This window comes from Rhipicephalus microplus, chromosome 6, assembly GCF_043290135.1.
Source record: "Rhipicephalus microplus isolate Deutch F79 chromosome 6, USDA_Rmic, whole genome shotgun sequence".
NCBI classification, from domain to species: Eukaryota; Metazoa; Arthropoda; class Arachnida; order Ixodida; family Ixodidae; genus Rhipicephalus; species Rhipicephalus microplus.
In genome coordinates, this window is record NC_134705.1 from 95,908,448 (window position 1) to 95,928,811 (window position 20,364).

General features: G+C 43.6%; 1 protein-coding gene across 2 annotated transcripts in view; it reads left to right on the top strand.

Moving 5' to 3' along the window:
- LOC119167465 (galectin-4) overlaps positions 1 to 20,364 on the top strand; it is an 82,499-nt gene that overhangs the window by 48,050 nt on the left and 14,085 nt on the right. For both annotated transcript variants that reach the window (XM_037418943.2, XM_075866223.1), the window contains 2 exons: positions 578 to 706; positions 13,558 to 13,646. In XM_037418943.2, the coding sequence (XP_037274840.2) occupies positions 578 to 706; positions 13,558 to 13,646 (218 nt within the window). The remainder of the gene's footprint in view (positions 1 to 577; positions 707 to 13,557; positions 13,647 to 20,364) is intronic.

Genomic DNA, 20,364 nt, shown 5'->3' on the forward strand with positions numbered 1-20,364 from the left:
ACATGTCTGAAAGTTCTGTTTTTTTTTTGTGGCATTTCAATGGTGGTTCCCGAGGCACGTTTGCAAAAATTGCCTTCATTGCCGCAGGACTTTTCATAGAACACATTATTGATCTTAAAGGTTACCGAAACGATATATGCTGGAATGTTCGCTTTTGTGCGAAATAATATTGAAAGTGCACATAGAATAGAAACAGGTAGCAAATTAGACGTTGCTCGGAAGACTATGCCCTACAGTATCGAGAAAAACCTTTTTACAAGTCAAGCTGTATAACCTCCTACCACACACTGCACGTCACGTGCAATGCGAAACCACTCATTGGCTATTCATAATCTTGATGTAGTGATGTTAATGAAAAACACCACCGCTTCCATAACATTAACTCTAGGCAACAGAATATTGTAAGAACGTTATATGCAAAAGCCAAGTGTGCGCGTTCGATGCCTTTATCACATCCTCTCTGTGGGATTCGCGGTGCGACTGTCTCCGTATTTCATTTTGTTCGCCGTCTGTTTCCCGCTTATGTGTATTAACTAAAATGATATCTCTTCATCTCTTTTCCTCCCGCTCTTATCAGCTGGCGGTTAATGGGCTTCCTTTCGCGACGTTCGATTATCGACAAGGACTGGCTCTTGCCGATATCACTCACCTCTGCATACACGGGGACGTCATCCTCCGTTCTGTGCACATACCTGTTCCGGAGATGGTGAGTCACGTGACCATTATCTTTACTCGCTTCCTAGTTTATACATGATACTTTCTAGCAGTGGCAGCATTGCGCAGCTTTGCCAATGTCGTGCAGCCGTGCCAATGTTCTTCCTAAGTCCTTTGGTATACAGTATCAGTCATAGGCTCAGTAACATTTTTAATGTAAAATAAGATGTAGGCATTTATAAGTTATCAATAAATAGTGATTGTTAACTACGTAATGATCAGAATATTTACAAAAATTCCCTAAGACACATTTGCCGCCATAATGTCTTGCATATTCAAACGAGCGTGCACGTTTGTTAGTTTTCATACGACAATGACAATTCTTTGGCATATAGGCTTTACGTACGTATTATGCGGAGGTATATGATGAGGCGTCTACTGTTAAATAATTGATTAGCCTATATTACCCAGCCTATTGCATAGGCGATGCTGAAATCGATACCTAACAATCGGTATTTAGGAACGGGATTTTTTCATGGTTTCGCTTCTGACATGCTTAACTGAGTTTTCAGTTTTAAATTATTATAAAGGCATCGAAAATGAATTATCAACACGTCAGCGTTGTTTTATTTGGTACAGTATTGAAGTATACTTCATCACTGCATTTTTAGGAAAAAGTTTTTAAAGGAGATAAGTTAAAGTAAGCAAAAATTTTTAAATTAATTTGGCACGATATCATGCTTAGATATTACAGATTTCATCATTACTTCCACTGAGTGTGCGACCAACTGATCAATGAAATAAACACGACGTTCGCCTACCAATCACTTCACTGGAGTGATAACTTTTGTAGGTGCTGCTATACATTATCGGCGGATGCAGCTGGAATCAAGTGATCGATGAAACATTTATTCAACTAGCCGGGCGATTGATGAGCCACACGCATGTGACAAACTGCTCTGCCAGGCGACCAATACAGCGATGCTCCAAGCGAGTGATCGGCCAACCAGTGAACTGCGCGTTAAGTGATTCGGCTGGCCATCGGTCATCGAAGCAGGTCTAAAAATTATTTGTCACGCGGCAAACCACAATCGCATAAATTGATTATGCTCAATGTATTCGGGGTATGCATATAGAACAAGGAGCGAATAAATATTGCCAAGAGCAAAGTAGCAAAAACGTAACCCAACTTCACATTTTTTTTATTCTGCTCTTTATAACGCTGGCGTTTTGTTATGCATACAACAACAACAAAAAAGCAACAAGAACGCCAATGCACTTAGATTAACGTGCTCCTTAAAGATACTCGGTCGAACAATATCAGCTTGTAGAACCCCACTTCGACGTGCTTCGAAATCATGCCATAGTCTTGGCAGATGAAACGGCGGAATCTAATTGCCTCCTGGAATACGGGTCACCATGGATAAGTCTGGTGTAGCGAAGTTTAGGAGAAATATTGGCGGCGTATCTGCGTACTTTGCGGGCAAATGTCGTCGAAAGACGATAGTCTTCTGCCTGGAGAAAGAGAATAACACATTTATTTGACGTTATGCGGGAAAAAATCGGATAGTAGGAGCTAAGTGAGATATGAACGTCATCTAGCAGTAACTTGAAGAGACGAAGTTTTTTTAGAACGCAAGGTTCACTGGTAGGTGGCCGCACCACGTGGTTTTATTGAAGCTTAGGAAACACCCGCTTTTCGGTCATAGCGTCGCATTGCCAGTGCCACGTATTGAACACTGTGGTCTTTATAATTATGTATCTGTGCTTCTAGAAATAAATTAACACACTACCTAATGACCTCGTTCTGACAAAGCATACGCAATATTTGTTTTTTGATTGACAATGTCAGCCCATGTGAATGCAGAGACCAGATCTTTCTCTCTCTCTCTCTCTGTCACACACACACACACACACACACACACACACACACACACACACACACACACACACACACACACACACACACACACACACACACACACACACACACACACACACACACACACACACACACACACACACACACACACACACACACACCCACACACACACACGCACACACACTCCAAAATTTCGGCGTCTAAATAATCCAGGAAAGATTCTAGTATTTAATACATCAATAAAGAGGCAAATATTTAGAGCACAGACAACGGCAATCTGCGACATGGTGCGTACCACAATGTGGGATTCCAATCATTGTTACCAACCCGCTCAAATGTCTCCACTTCTTGAAGAAAGACCCTAGCGTAAAATTACACCTCCACGGGTGACACGGAGTGGTTTGCGAAAATCACACCAATGTTTTCGCATTTTGCACCCAGCAGAATTTCTACCTTGCAAGGCCATAAGCAGTTCACCAAGGAGAGGCGTGGTCCTAGCATTTTTACACTGAAGGGAGAGCGACTGGCGTGTAAGGAAATGCCATCTCAGCTCTCCTGTTTTATTTGTCCTCAGCCTTGAGTCATTTTTGTGTGCTCTAGAAGCGGAATCGCATGTCCGGGGTCTTGCGTTTCCGAGCAGCAGTGCCGTGAAAGTCACAGCTTTTGCTGACGACATAACCCTGTACCTTTCAGATGAAGTTAATCTTTCACATAGTCGGCGTTTATTCTTTCAGTGTGGTGACATTTCAGGTGCCGCGCTAAACCTCTCTAAATCCCGGAATTTGTTCATCGGCTATCCTAACTCCAGACTTAGCTCCACATCTCTTCTTGAGCTGGCTGCGTCTCTTCGCATTTTAGGAATTCTTTAAAGCCACTACGGCGTTTGTAACTGTGTTTGGTCAAACGCCCTCGATGAAGTATTGAGAACAAAAGATTGAGAATGCCCGGGATTTCGACTTCCCGCTTCCTAAGCGGAGGGACCTTGCGCAGACTGTGTTCTGCGGTCGCATTTGGTAGCTTTCTCACGTGGAAAAGCCGCCTTTACGCATCGTGAGGTCATTGCAGTCTGCCTTGTGTTTCTTCTTTTGGTCTGTTGGCACTGAGTTGGTTTGTCGTGCGGCGTTAGGACAGCAGCGTTCCCAGAGAGGTTTTGCTTTACCTTCGGTATCAATACACTGCCGGCTATTGGCCCTGCGCTTTCTGTTGCGCCTCGTACAAGGAGAGAAATCCCCCGCCCAAACTCTGGCATATGATTATCTAGGCACTCACCTTCGGTATTTAATGCCTAATGTGCACCTTAATCATGACCCACAATCAGTAGTACTTCCATTGTTTTATGTAACAACTGTCGCGTTTTTCTGTCATATCCAGTCGACGTGCCCTATGGAAGATGTGTTAAACAATCCTATCGTTGACACAACAGCCGCTTTGTTGCTCCAGTTAGTTCCTCCGACATGCCGCACCCGCTCTAGTCGTGTGTCTTGGAGCACGCTAACGGCATCATTTCTAGCTGGCCACCTACGGGACTTCATGCTGTGGCTGGGGTGGGGCGTTCTTCCTACCCTCGGCCGCCTCCAAATGTGGAGAATGGTCCAGTCATCAGCATGTCCAAACTGCTCTATACGGGAAATAAATCAGCATGTTTTAAGACAATGCGTCGTCGCTCGTGCTTTCTGGAGGGCTGTGCATGCAGAATTTTGTGGGCTCGGAGTAAACCGCTTTGTTTCTTCTGGACGTTGTTCTCGAGGCCGCTTCGCCTGCCTTCTTATTGTTGCTGGTGCCTACTGTCTTTGGCGTAACCACTGTGAGGCTGTTGCAGCAGGTAGTCGCCGTTGTGTTCTCTTCTTGATTCTGGAGCGACTGTACAAAGAAATACTATCTGTTTTGTCGGAGGAACTCTTCTTTCTGGGTGAGAAGGAATTCCTTCAACACTGGTCCTGGCCTTTTGTGTTCGTCTGCGAGAGACATGTAAGGCTTGTTTTCAGGCCTGCCTGGTATTGGTAGGTTAATCTTTGTTTAGTACTCACACAAATACCTTGTAAATACTATGTAAATATCTGACATATGAATCTTCACATTTCATTTGTGTGTTTTCCGTTTACCATGTATTAAGCATATGTAGACATATCTTTTCGTAACAATTCTTGTGTATCTGTGTGTGCTGTGTTCCGTGTACATATGTAAACATATCTTTTTGTAAAAACTTTTGGTGTGTGTGTGGATGTTGTGTTCTGTCGCGATGTTCTGTTGGATTGCAATAGATGTTCACTGCCCGTGAGAATAAATTTATCTAAAAACAGTATGTGAGCTGAATGCTGTTGTTTTCTTGGCTCATGCCGTAATTTTTGTCATCAGGACCTCATCGAGTGGCGGGCACGCGGGACAGCTTTGTGCTCTCCCATAGTAGAGTACCAAGTACAAAAAATTGTTAACCACTTTTTCTGAACAAAATGTGAATTACTCGATGAGGGTGGCAATTTGGGCTTGTTGGTATGGTAGAATGATAATGTATGGTAGCGCATAGAAGGACATGGACAAGAGAAAGCGCATTCAAGACAACACAGCACTATGTCTTGTCTATGTCTCGTCTATGTAGCACAGTGTTGTCTTGATTGTGCCTTCTCTTGTCCGTGTCCTTGTCTGCGCTACCATATATTCTAATATCGTGAATTACTCGATTCGTTTTGAGCTTCTTTTAACTTGTAACATTCCGGTACACGGAGATAAGTGGATTTAAAGGTTCATTTGTAAGATGTAATCAGTGTCTTTACTTAATTTTGATGTTCAGTTTGTGTATATACAAGTTACATGTACAATAAAACTTCCTTGTTAAGTCGTTTCGGCATGTAAAACCTTACATATTGTTGTTATTGCAGTTGCCATACAATAGATATCAAACGCCGAGCAGAAATAGGTGCAACAAATGAACAGATGGACATAGCGGCCACTACTATACACTTTCCTGTTAAACGTACCTCTGAATGCCGTATTTATGAAATAATCGCATTGTAATCGCACATGCTTTTCAACCGCGTTCCACGTCGTACGCGCCGAGGCATGCAGCACCAGCTGCGCCCAAAGTACTTCGAGCAAAATGGCGGCAGCAACCCTTCTGGAAACTCGGTCATTCGCAGATTGCGTGGTGATATTGGTGTTTTCACTAGAGGGGTGATTATTTTAGCCCAGAGCTCACAAATATTACAGACAATAATATGAGAGACCGTATTTCTATTTATTTTTCGAACCTTTGTGAATGTCTTCGCGAATGAATGATAATTGAATGCATGGAGGTGGCAAAACAGCGTTGCTATAAGTGGAAAAATCGCGATGACTGTCGCTAATTCGCCAAGAAGGGTGATTCTTAACCCTTTATACATTTCACTCAGTGAAAACTAACTGGACTTGCTTCGCGTTCCACGGCGACCTGACTTCGCTTCTAACAGTGAAGGGCTCTTTTATGAATTATCACAAAAAGCGTCCTTCCTTATTTCGTCAATGTACTTTCTACAGATCTTGAAACCGGCTTATTTTCCATCACTGCTAGCCAATGAACCGTCTCCGCCTCCATGACTTTTCGCTTAACGCTCTTTGATCCCATATCGCTTACACTGCCAGCCGTATACCTACTGGTATCTTCCAGTTCTTTTTCTCCGCCAGGGGTCACTCCTCCTTCTATACAAATGTTACACCTATGCCCATCTACTCTGTTTCATGTTCCTTACTTTTTCTTTTTTCGAACTTCATTTTACTCTGAGCATCTCTCACCTCGAAGTTCATTCATCCCGTATCACCCTTTACAGCCTCATTTGTCGTCATCCCGTGAGTGCCCAACACGAGGTGTACGTCCCAGTCCTTTGATTCACGTCCAGTCCTGATTGCACCTCTGACTTGCATCACTCAGTTCCCAAATGTAAGCCCCCGAACCATTACGTATTTGCATAAGCCCCGAAGTACGTCATAGCTATTGCATCCCCATAACACTGTGAGCTTCGTTATTTCAGTATTCCTTTTTTTCGCCTTGCTTCCTTGCCTTTTTTCTGTAACTCCACGTACTTATCACCCTCGTTTATCGATATTCCGAGGTACTTCTATTTGCTTGCCATCAGTATTTCTTGGCCCTGTATGGATACCGCTTGATCACTGGGATCAAGCAGAATCAATCTCAAGTACGAAAGCTTCGACTTATCTTCCGCATATATCTGCCAGCCACTACACATCATCGTGATTATCCGGAAGCAAGACAATATCGTCGACATAAAATAAGGGTTTCAGCAAAATGTCACCAAACGTTGTCATTTGAAAGGACGCATTCCCATATAACATGTATGGGTCATTTATGCGGGGGATTTCACGTTAGGTTTCGAGAGGCATCGATACACTTTTTCACAACTATAACAATGTACGCCGATTCTGCAACATAGAGACCTCGTTCCTCAGCGACACCTCAACCTGTATAGATAGCATGAGGTGGCTCACGAAAATAATGTTCGAGATCAGTGCCGTCTCTGTATCCTACTGAACAAAGCGTTAATAATTGGCATTTGCGAAAGTACAATGTGAGTGCTATTAGGCAAAGAACTTTATTCCGCGCGACACCGTGGACATCTGACGAAAGGTCCGCGGGCCGTGAGTTTGAGATACTTGATATAGGTGAATATAAACGCAATAAGGCAAAGAGAGTGCCCGTAGACAGCAGAACAATATTGGTGTATGTGTGCCTTATTAGGGGCCAGGACGTCTACCGAAACATGGTTGAGGCCCGCGACTTGCTCAAGATGCCTCTGCTGAGAGACCCCGGCGCTCCAGAACCCGAACCGAGCTGCCGAATTCTGCAGGACATTCGCAATCGCGCCCCGTGTCCATGGTGCACCACTGTCCAGCGATACTGACAGGTTAGATTCAGATACGATCAGATATGGCAGCCCGAACAAAACGCAGCAGTATTGGTCCCTCAAAGCAAGTAGATAGCTGCGTTGCTTTCATCTAGAAAAAGAGCGAACAAAGGATCTGCATGGCATGCGGGCGTGGTTCTTGTTTATCTGCTAACTGTGACTCATACTCACTGTGTTGTAAGATGTTGATTGTATGATTGGCACCAACACATTCAGGTGGATCAGTCAAGAGTTGGGCGGGTCATATCGTGATAATTCTTTTTTAGGAAAAAGCACCTTAAGCTTGCACTACGCCTTCGCCGTTGAAGCTCCCTGCGCCAGGCAAGCGCGCCTAGCCAAAAAGGCGCATGCTTCCGGCGCAGCGAGAGAGCAGGCAAGACAAGAGATGGCTCGCGTTGCGCTGCGCGCTCCGCACACTCACTCGTTTTATTGTTTCCACCACTTACCGCAAAGCGCTCTCTCCACCCACTCCCAACCCTACTGCCTCAATGAAAGCCAGCAGCGAAATAAGGCACAAAGTATAGTTTGCGTCTTATTTCTAAGAAACGTCACTCATCGGTTTTATTAGTACATGGAACACTGCGGAGTTTTAAAACCCAATAGAGGTTATGGTGTCAACCAGCTAGACAAGTTTAGTTTACTTCCTTTATTGAAGACAATAGTTTTTCTTAGGATACTTCGACGAAAACGTTTTGATCTATCTATCTATCTATCTATCTATCTATCTATCTATCTATCTATCTATCTATCTATCTATCTATCTATCTATCTATCTATCTATCTATCTATCTATCTATCTATCTATCTATCTATCTATCTATCTATCTATCTATCTATCTATCTATCTATCTATCTATCTATCTATCTATCTATCTATCTATCTATCTATCTATCTATCTATCTATCTATCTATCTATCTATCTATCTATCTATCTATCTATCTATCTATCTATCTATCTATCTATCTATCTGTCTGTCTGTCTGTCTGTCTGTCTGTCTGTCTGTCTGTCTGTCTGTCTGTCTGTCTGTCTGTCTGTCTGTCTGTCTGTCTGTCTGTCTGTCTGTCTGTCTGTCTGTCTGTCTACTTGCTCCTCTGTTCGCCGAAACAACACCTCAAACATAAAATCTAACCACATCATCAGCGCCCACCATCTGACTGTTTCTGCGTTCATACTTGTGTGATTATCAATTAAAACGAAAACATTGAGCATACATGAGGCAAAATATCAACACGTCAATATTCTCTCGTGTGTTTCTTTATACTATAGAAGGCATACAGAAGTAAATATAAGGATCATAGCGTTTATAACGCTGCGCTGACAATTCAACGCTATGCAAGAAAAGACAAGTGTTTCCTACGCTTTACTAAGATGACACAGTGGTGGCACTTACCCGCCATCTTGTCTTCCACACATTATGACCTTTGAGACACGTGCGCACGCCGCGCGCTTGCTATAGAAGGGGTCATCCTTTCCTTTTACCAAGATAACTGCTAGATGGCGCTCATGTCTCACGCAGAGTCAGTTTCTCAATGTCCTTGTTTGCCTCCGCTGCGCGCATCAAGGCATTTTAACGCAGAGCCTCGTGAATCCAATTCACCAATTTTCTGACGCAGAACATCAAGTAAACGTTCTGTTCACTCTCTCCAGATGCAAGACTATCGTCTTTTGACGACATTTGCAGTGAAACATGCAGATACGGGGCCAATTTTTTTTTCATAAACTGTTGTTTAGTTATGTACATATTTTAAACTACCTTCATTTAATAACCATCATCACTTACGTAACCTGATACAGTGTAAAGGCAGGAGAGTGTTCATATTCATGATTTTTCATTCGTGGATATTTGTCTAAATGTTAATCGATTCTCCAAGGAACATTGCAGCGATACACTGTAAGCATGCTACTCAAGAGAAAGCAGGGTCTTATAGTTTTGTGACATAGGTCTCTCCCAGTTATCCTATGAACTATGTCAGCATTACAAAGCCATACGAGAAACACTTGTGCCAATGCAATATATCTGCCACTCGGCGTTCCTGGCGAAACTGCAACGCCGCTTAACCTACTGTTATCGTGATAAGCATATTGCATCATTACAATGTTTTAAATGAATGATCACGTTATTATTGTATCATTAAGATTCCAGCTAAAGCTAGCACAAAACTGAAAAAATGTTGATATTAACGCAGAAATCCTGTCGAAAGAATGCTTTCGGAATGACTGTTTTGTAACGCCTCTAAATATACACTTTACACTTGCACAAATCGTTAGAATAGCTGTCTAATTGAGATTTTTGTTCCTATATTATCAAGCATAATTTCCCCGGATGGTTCCAATGAAAATAATCTGTTCACACACACACACACACACACACACACACACACACACACACACACACACACACACACACACACACACACACACACACACACACACACACACACACACACACACACACACACACACACACACACACACACACACACACACACACACACACACACACACACACACACACACACACACACACACACACACACACACACACACACACACACACACACACACACACACACACACACACACACACACACACACACACACACACACACACACACACACACACACACATGTGAATGAAAATCTTGTTTTGAAATTGTTTAACTTAACTCGGCTGCTGACCCGCAGGTCGCGGGATCGAATCCCGGCTGCGGTGGTTGCATTTCCGATGGAGGTGGAAATGTTGTAGGCCCGTGTGCTCAGATTTAGGTGCACGTTGGAGAACCCCAGGTGGTCGAAATTTCCGGAGCCCTCCACTTCGGCGTCTCTCATAATCATATGGTGGTTTTGAGACGTTAAACCCCCCAAATCAATTGAAATTGTTTATGTGATGCAACGCACCATAGAGGCGGCCGAGCAATCCAACTCTACCCCTCTACATCCTGTACACGCACTTATTTTTAGGGGCGAAGCTTCTTATGGCGTGGCTTGTGCGTCCCTCGTAGTACGTAACCACCAGTGGCACATACCCGAAATAGGTAGAACATTTGACCTCCAAGGTGGTGCCGGTGAGAGATTTCTTCTGTGCGTTGTTTAACAATAAAAATAGTGCTCAATGTACATGTCAATGGCTGCTAATGGGGAATGAGAGACAGGAGCATTCGGCTTTTAGTCAACGCGCACGCTGCAATCCCCATTAGCAGCCATTGGCATGTACATTGAGCACTATCGGACAAGAAAGGGTTGCTACATTATACTCGCTGAGTGTAACCTCCTTAGTTTTAGAAAGGTTTAGCGAGCGTTGAGCCGCAGGGCCATGAATACAATGAACTAGTATATACCATGAATGATTTCGAGGTGGTTAAAGGGGGGAAGCTGATACGAAGCGCAAGCTGTAAGAAATTAAAAGCTGAATCCTCCTGCCTCTCATTTCACATTAGCAGCCACTGGAATGTACATTGAGCACTATTTGACAGGAAAAGGTTGCTACGTTATACTCGCTGGGCGTAACCTCCTTGGTTTTCGAAAGGTTTAGCGAGCGTTCGGCCGCAGTGCCATGAATACAGTGAACTAGTATATACCATGAACTCAAGGTGGTTGAAGGTGGGAAGTAGACTCGAAGCGCAAGCCGTAAGAAAGTGTGCGTGTGCCACCTCTCGTTTAGTCCTTGGAATGTCCACTGAATGGCGGTGCTTCTATATGGGGAATATATGATAAAAAGATGCGAGATGGTGGGACTTGGAGTGTTGAATAGATGGACGAACGGACACACAGACAGATGCATGGATGGACGCATGAACGGACGCAGGGGCGGATGCATGAACGAACGCAGGGACGGGCGCACGAACAGACGCATGGACAGTCACACAGACGGCCGCATGGATGGGCGAATGCTTCGCCCCACTCTCCATCATTCACTCTGTGGATATGCTGCCATTTTTTTTTTCAATAGAGTGCTTACTACAACTCAATAAGCGAACAAGCATCCATTCAAATCAAGTCAAGTGTACTCACAAGCGCACTTGTTCTCTTTCACCGTGGCAGGGTTCCACCGACTGAAATCGTTACATCCGTTATCTATCGCGGGACGAATGCCGTTCCTCAATTAATGAGAACAGTCTGGAATGTTTCCGACTGTTCTAACCAGACAGCGTGCACGTTGCGCTGAGTGGAGTAGTGTACAATCTGGAATGCACGTGGCCACAAGCAATGGTACCGTCGTCGGTACATTTAGCGTGAACGCGTCAGTGCGTTCACGCTAAGCGTGTTGACGACTGTATACCGTTGCTTGTCGTCGCGCTTAGCGCTAACGAATGAGCGCGTTCGCACTAAGCTTACTGACGAACGTACCGTTCACAAACGTACCAGTCACAAACTGTTGGCGCGATCGCGCTTAGCTTCGTGCGCACGGCTGTACCATTGCTTGTGGTCACGTTTAGCGTGAACGCGCGAGCACGTAACACTGAGTGCGTGATTTCAGTGGGCGCCTTCGACGATGGCGGTCGCCGATGCACGCAACAGTGAAAAGACCACGCCTCAAAGGACATTATTATTAATAACTCAGAGTTTCACGTGACAAAACCACGATATAATTAAAGGTACGCCGCAAAGGTTGGTGCGCGATCTGGTGTTCTTTAGTGTGCACTGACAAAGTCGTATAGCGTTGAGCCTTCGTGGAAATGCGACCACCAGAAGGGAGTTGGGCCCTTCAGGTGAGCCGCCAAGTAGCGTAACCACTCTACTAGCGAGAACAACTGAAGTCGGGAAAAGCAGAGAAGCGAACTGGAAGACAGCCTTCTTGTTTACTTCCCTTCGCTGCAGGGAAGAAAGAGGAAAAACTAACTTGAAAAGAAAGAACAGAGAAATAAGCTGAGCGCACATGAGACGAAACATTGTGAGCGTAAGGTATGACTGGGAGATATTTAAATATCGTTTAAAAGTTAGGGTAACGATGAATACTCGTTGAAAAACTTCCGCTTTGGTGACTACACTGTCCGCGTCACAAGTTTAGGGATTGCGAGACATAAGGAAAAAACTGAATATCCCAGCTGCTTCCGCAGGCAGCCTTGGCTTTTGAACGACCAAACAGTGTCAAAAACTGCTACAAAGGCTGTTCTAGACTTTATAAAAAGCACTGGACTAGAAACTACACTGTAGTGTACTATGCTAAGTGGCTACTGAACATACGCACCACCTCTTCTTCTCCCCATCATCATGGGATCCCTCTTTCTTTCCCCTTTCTCTGATCCCCTGTGTAGAGTAGCAGGCTAGAGCAAACTAGCTCAGGCCGACCTCTCTGCCTTCTAATAAATTCTCACTCTCTCTCTCTTGACTTTTGATTTGCGGCCCTTTCTAAAACGCATCGACAGCATGTGCAGCGCTGTCCGAGGAAACGTAGTCGCCACTTGATGTTAACCATTCTCACACTTCTTGGTGTCCAAACCTTCGACGCCGAGATCACATGCCAGCAAACCCGGATTCAATTGGCCGTTTTCCGAAAAGGCCAGTAGTTGGTACGTGTGAACGTCTACCAGTTAGACGCCAGAATTTTATAGTTTTACTCACACGCCCAGCGACGAGCTACCGATAAAAAAGTAAACAAAAGGAAGAAGAAAAAGGAATGCGAGAACGACATTGCCCTGTGTGCATTTTTCTCACCTTAGACGCCTCGTGTGTGTGTACAAGCTTTCGACACCGCCATAATGACATATACTCTGTTCATTCCTAACCTATGATTGCGGCTAAAACCGATTCGTGCTTACGTAATACGCAAATGGTGCTGACGTTCACGAAGAATAACATAGGAAAATAATGATGAAAATGATTACGGAGAAATGAAAATAAAATAATATAGAACAAAAATTTGAAGCACATGTGATAAGTTCAAGGAGACCATACTGGAAAAATAATTTAAAGAAGAAGCACAACATACGGAAAAAAGATGAACAAGAAAACAACTGCTAGTCAATTTGTTGACATGCACGAGCTTGGAGTAGTGGGAATACTAATGAAATATTTCCGTTCATGAATGCTTTTTAGTTTTTGTTTGTTCATCTTGGCACATGTAAATCAACAGCACTTGGGTTCATTTTTGACTGTTTGTACCTCATTTCTTTCCCTCATTTGCAGCCAAAGTGCGTACGCTGCCCTCTACCAGAACCGGCTAAGATTGGAGACGTTTTCACACTTAGAGGGCAGATATCGCCGTGGGCCGAGAAGTGAGTATATTCATTACGTCACATGTTATCCGCAATGCATTGACAACGCTGTGCGCACTCCCCACTTTTTTCTTGTAGCGTGTACATATCGTATAAGCTAGCATAAAAAACTTGCCACAAAGAGCAGGTTTTTACAGCGCTGCTGCGAATAAAACGTTTGCTAAACTTGAGAAGCAAGTGATTATGTGGAGTAGTGGCGTCATGGTGTGACTTACTGATATCGCAGAAGAAAATTTTGTGACCTTGGGATGACGTCATGCTACGACCTGACCGACGTCGACGATTGGTCGAGCTTGGAGGGTGTGTAAAAAAAACATAGGTGAAGCGGTACACCGGTACACCTTCAGGGAGCATTTTCTCCTCGTCGCTAGAGTGTAGGCGTTACGTTGGCGTAATTGTGCCTGACAGGTACGGATCAACCGATCAATGCGAGAACTGTCGATAAGCAAGCAGCCCACAACATGGCCTTTACATAGTAAAATAGCTGCACACGTACATACAAAGAACTTTATTATCAAAGAACTTTATTAAGAATAGCTGCAACATTTTTTTTTTTGCGAACATGGTACGTGGTGATCGAATTTCTACTCCTTATGTTATAGTGATGTTGAAAACCGAGAAATGACATTCTGATAGCTTGACAGAGCGATAGATTTGAATCGTTGACCAAAAAAGGTGACGCGTGAAGATAGACAACCTGACAGGTGCTCTCAAGAATTATTGTGGCACACCACTGTACTTGTGCTCTTGCACTACAACCACTCAAAAACCGGAGTGAAATGCTCGTTTTCTATCGACTATCAGGTTGTCACATTATTCGCATCCCATCGTCTAACCTAAACCTGCTCTTGTGACAAAACCATTCCCGCGGCTTCATAAAGTGTGAGGGCCAAGGGACGGCTTTAAGCTCTCCCTTAGTAGAGCACCTTATACTCTAAATCGTTAATCGCCTTTTTTCCAAACACACAGCTTTTTTTTATTTTTGGGGACGGCTTTATGCTCTCCCTTAGTAGAGTACCTAGTACTCTAAATCGTTATCTTCTTTTTCTAAACACTTACAGCATAGATGTGCCGAAGTGCAAGTGTCCTATAGACGGTTTTAAAATTTAAAGCTTTGTGTCTCCCCCAAAAACTTCCATTCACATCATTCACCAGCTCGTAATGCCGAAACTTAAAAGACGTTTTCATGTTCTTTCAAGGGTAAGGAAAGTCTCTTTTAGTTTTTCAAATAAAATGAACGTGTGTAGCATTCAAGGCAATTTCGTGTTGTTTTATGTCGCACAAAAGAACATTTATTTTAATATATTTTGCCAAATGATACAAAGAAACTGTAGAAAATTGGCGCGCTATTTTGGAACGCTCTTCTTGCCCACCTATGCTATTCAGGCACATCGCTGGACGAAACCGGAAGTCATCAAGGGTCTGTGTCTGTAAACAGTGAAAGGGTCTATTACTGGAATGTTACGAAAGCTTTGTTTTTTTTGTACATAGTGTAAATAAACTTTTTCTAAGCAGCCTGGTTGTGTGAGGAAAGCGCAAGACATGTGAGGCCCACGGGATGGTTGCATGCTGTCCTATTGTAGAGTAGCAAGTACTCTAAATCGTTCGCCATTTTTTTTTTCTAAACAAACGTGCATTTGTCGGAATTGCTCTTTTCATTTTCCCCCATAGGGCATCGGAACTTCTAATTTTCAGTACTGCGTCACTCTGGCTGGATCTAGTAGACGCCACGGACAACTTTTCTTAGCCATCAAAAAAAAAAAAATGGCAGCATATCCACGGAGTGAATGATGGAAAGTGGGGCGAAGCATTCGTCCGTCCATTCGTTCTTGCTTCCGTCCGTCCATGCATCCATCTGTGTGACCGTCCATGCGTCCATCCGCCCGTCTGTGCGTGCGTCTGTTCGTGCGTCCTTCCTTGCGTTCGTCCATTCATCCGCCCCTGCATCCGTCGATGCATCTGTCTGTGTGTCCGTTCGTCCATTTATTCAACACTCCAAGTACCACCATCTCGCATCTTTTCATCATATATTTCTCATATAGAAGCACCGCCATCCAGCGGACATTCCAAGGACTAAACGAGATGTGGCACACGCACACTTTCTTACGGCTTGCACTTAGGGTCTACTCCCCACCTTTAACCACCTCGAGTTCATAGTATATACTAGTTGACTGTATTCATGGCACTGCGGCCCAACGCTCGCTAAACCTTTCTAAAACCAAGAAGGTTACGCCCAGAGAGGATAGCGTACTAACCTTTCCCTGTCAGATAGTGCTCAATGTACATGCCAATGACTGCTAGGGGGATCGCAGCATGCGCATTTACTAAAAGCCGAATGCTCCTGTCCTTCATTCTCCATTAGCAGCCATTGGCATGTACATTGAACACTTTTTTTATTGTTCAACAACGCACAGAAGAAATCTCTCACCGGCACCACCTTGGAGGTCAAAATGTTATACTTGTTACACACTAAAACGGCCACGAGGGATGAACGGGTGCTGTTACCAAGAGCTTCGCTTCTAAAAAAAAAAAAAAACAGCTACCAAGACGGAGCTTCTGCAGGTGTATTCCTACGCAACGGTTCATGACAATGTGCTCCTGCATGAAGTAGAGCGGTTTGACAGGCGTCTCGTACCGCTGTCGAAACACCGGAAAGGCAAGGCCCTGACGTGCCGACATAAGATACCTGAGCCAGGGCCGTTATCCTACCGAACAACCACTTCCATCCATCCATACCGCAGATAGCATCAAAATTTCGTCATCACGCTCAGTTGGTGTGGGGGCTTCAATGTGGCATCTTCCTAACTTCGTATCTTCACGCGTTTACTCTCTTACCAATCATTCTAGCGCTGCTAGCTTGGAGGGGTATCCATCTTTACACAACTTTCTAATCAGTTCAAACGCACGAAGTGTGAAAACATTCCTCATTAGACTTGTACAATACAGGATCTCACAGAAGCGCATTCCGGTTCCTTGCGGTTCGACAAGAAAAAAGGGTACCTCAAGATGTCATCTATAAAAGGAAGTCATAAAGTTTCAAGTTTTATGATCTCTTCTGTGGGAAATATTGGTTTGCGGCTCAATACACCTCTCTCTGTCAAAGCCTATTTTGTAATAAGGTATACGCTACCAATAAATGTAGCGTATCCACGCCATCCAGACCCCAAACTCGCCATTTTGAAATGAGCTCGACCAAACAAACATTTATGAAAATTAGCTTCCTGAGTTAGACTGCGTGTTCTTGCTTTAATTCAAAACTTCGGTGCTTCAGGAATCAATGTAAGAAACGCGTTGCCCTTTTAACCAGAGAAAAGGGTGTGTGTATGTGTGCGTGTGTTTGGAAAATTTAACGATTTAGAGTACGAGGAACTCGACTAAGGGAGATCATCAAGCCGTCCCGTGAGCCTCATATTTCATGAAGTGAAAATAGACCTTGACCATGAAAGTTTCAAATGTCAACGCAGTATGAAAAAAAAAATTAATTGCTGCGCCCGTTTCACGCCAATGAAGACTCTCGACCTTGGATGGCTAGAGTGACGCGAATTGGCACAGTGCAGGTAAACGTGCAACCACCAGAGAGTGTATATATAGCACACGCCCACGAAAGTTCAAAACATCGACGCAAGTTCAAGACTGGAAGAGGTCAAAGACGCTCTTGGCTATGACGCGCGCGTTCCTATAGTGCATTACGACGGCGTAGTCGCGTGACAAGGCGCCACTTTGAAACTGCTGGAGCATTTGTGAGGCTTTGCCAGAGAGGCGATGTTATCTTAGGCACTATGCGTCTTCGAAGCAGAAAGCTCTCGCACGATCTCTTAGCATATTGTCTTGTTCCCTGCTGTCGAATGTCAGTTCGCGATGCAAGTACACGCCAGCCAGAAACTTGCGCAATAATGCATTGCTATGTCAAGTGTTATAGCTGGGTGAAAGAGGTGATGCTCGTAAAAAGAGGACTAATATTGACTACGAACCAGAATCGGAGCAAGGGCGAACCTTGTCCACATCATCATATGATCAGGGGTTTTGCTACTCAGAAACGCGATATGAAGGGCACCGTTTTAGAGTGCTCTAAAAATTTCGACCATTTGGTGTTTTTTGAATGCACACTGAAGCCGCACGGCACATGGGCTTCAACCATTTCGGCTGCGCCAAAATGCGACCGCCCTAACTGGCACCAAACCCGTGACCTTCGAGTCAGTAGCCGACTGAACTTTGACAGACGGACCGAGAACCTTTTAGTACAATGCACTGCTAAACCCAAATCAGTTTTTTTAGGCAATGATGGACACGAAAGGCTTCGAGTGTGCTGTACTTTTTTCACGCGCGTAGCTGAAAGATGAAAATGGAGCAGAGTGAATTAGGGAAGAAACATAAGTTGCCAATATCCTTTCATATAGTACGATGAAAAAAAAAATCGGATCTATGGAGGTCGCATCATAAAAACAGATGACCGCTTGCCAGTGAGAGTGATGATACGGATACGAATAGATGGCGAGCGTGGCCGATATTGACAAGTGGTTATGCTTGACACAACCCTGATGAACTTAAGGAGGTAATGAAGCCAAGAAACACATAGGAGACGTTAATTGTACTGTTTTAAGCGTATACCGCAGTAGTTGTGAGATAGATGTGAAGAAAGTGAAATTGAACAAAGACAACTTGCCACCCGCAGGTATCGAACCCGCAAACTTCAGAATGTGCGCCCGGTGCTCCTAAATAATGTATTACATTGATGGTCGTCCCTTGTCCACGTTGGGGGGTAACCATGTGCATGAAACCAGGGATTCTTACGCAGCGCCACTCGTTGCTAGGTGACGGCAAGTGGCACGTGAAGCTTTAACTAGCGAACAAATAACAAAGAAGCCTTCGCATATTACCTTCATAATCCGAAGGTAATCCAAAGATTCCACGTAATTCGAAGTTTGCAGACGGGAAGATAGTTCTCTTTTCCGTCATTTTATTTTCTTCAAATTCATGTAACAATACTGTAATACACTTTAAGCTTATATATAGAGAGCATCGAACGCGCTATTCGAAGGTCGTAGGTTCGATTCTTGCTCACGGCTGGTTATTTTTTCATCCACTTTTCTTTTTTATTTGCATTCCATTGCTTCTAATAACTTCCCCTGTACATTCTTTGGCATTACTGTCTGTTAGATCTCATTATTATTGTGTTATAACACGGAAAAACGAGCCCTTGGGTATACACTTCTTTCCCTTATATATATATATATATATATAAGGGAAAGAAGTGTACACCCAAGGGCTCGTTTTTCCGTTTTTGACACAATGTTATATATATATATATATATATAAATATATATATATATATATAAATATATATATATATATATATAAATATATATATATATATATATATATATATATATATATATATATATATATATATATATATATATATATATATATATATATATATATATATATATATATATATAACATTGTGTCAGTCAAAAACGGAAAAACGAGCCCTTGGGTATACACACACTTCTTTCCCTTATATATATATATATATATATATATATATATATAATATATATATATATATATATAATATATATATATATATATATATATATATATATATATATATATATATAGAGAGAGAGAGAGAGAGAGAGAGAGAGAGAGAGAGAGAGATTTGAAAAATACGGGGAGCAGGTTGGTGGGGCCCCTACTCCAGGGCTCCACCTGAGCCTGCCGCTGCACTTTGTCGTTGAGCTCTAGTTGCATCCCCAAGTCCACGCTGGCGAGCGAAGTACCCCACCTGTTCTCTTTCGATCATTTTGCCGGTAATTCGCGGTGAGTCCTTTCAATTGGACTGTTCTGGCAATCCCACGTTATGTGGGCGAGAGTGGGCCGGCTTCCGCAGCACGGAAAGCTATCGTTGTAGGGTTACGGGGTTAATGGCATGTTCAACGAAACGTTGGTATATATGTGTGCTTGTACACGGTGCCAGTATTGAAAATTCCGCCCGGTTAGAGCAGTAGCGTAACGTTCACTATATCTTCCTCGGCTTCCTTGTTCACTAGTTTCATTGAGTTTCCACCAAACACACAGACTAGCTCTCAAAATGCCATTCCTTCGTTCTTATGGTCGAGTGACTGAATTCGGGCATTTGGGGTGATTGAATGGAATCAGTTGGCATAGGGTAGGATGTGTTAGAGATCATTAAAAGAGGATGTCATGCTGTGGGCAAAGGATAAGCTGGTATTGAAGAGAATGATGATGACGAAACGGGCAGAGTGCACCCGCCACAACGTCAATGGCGATGGCTGCTGACAAAACTAACACACGTATGTAGTCGGCCTAAATATGAAGTTGTATTGTTTCCATTCTACGCTCTCTGAGAAATATCGCAGAGCGAGAACAAGTGTCACCGCGCAAACAAGTGTGATTCAAGAATCAACTTTTCTTATTTTGACTCGTATTTCAATGCGTTATTCACCGGCCATCTTCACGTCTTCTCAGTCAAGTTCTGGGTGTGTAAATTGCAGCGATCTCTGAGACTGTGCGTGTTTACCGTGTATTGTCGGTTCAGCTCAGTCGCCTTGGGTCGCTTGGTAGAAGGCGAATTGCTGTGTCCAGGTTTTGCCGTCTGTATTAGTCCGCCATTTTTAGTGTGGGTTCGGCTGTGCGGATCTAATCTAGAATATTGGCTGCATAGTCGGTCGTGCATGGCGAGTACAACAGTAGG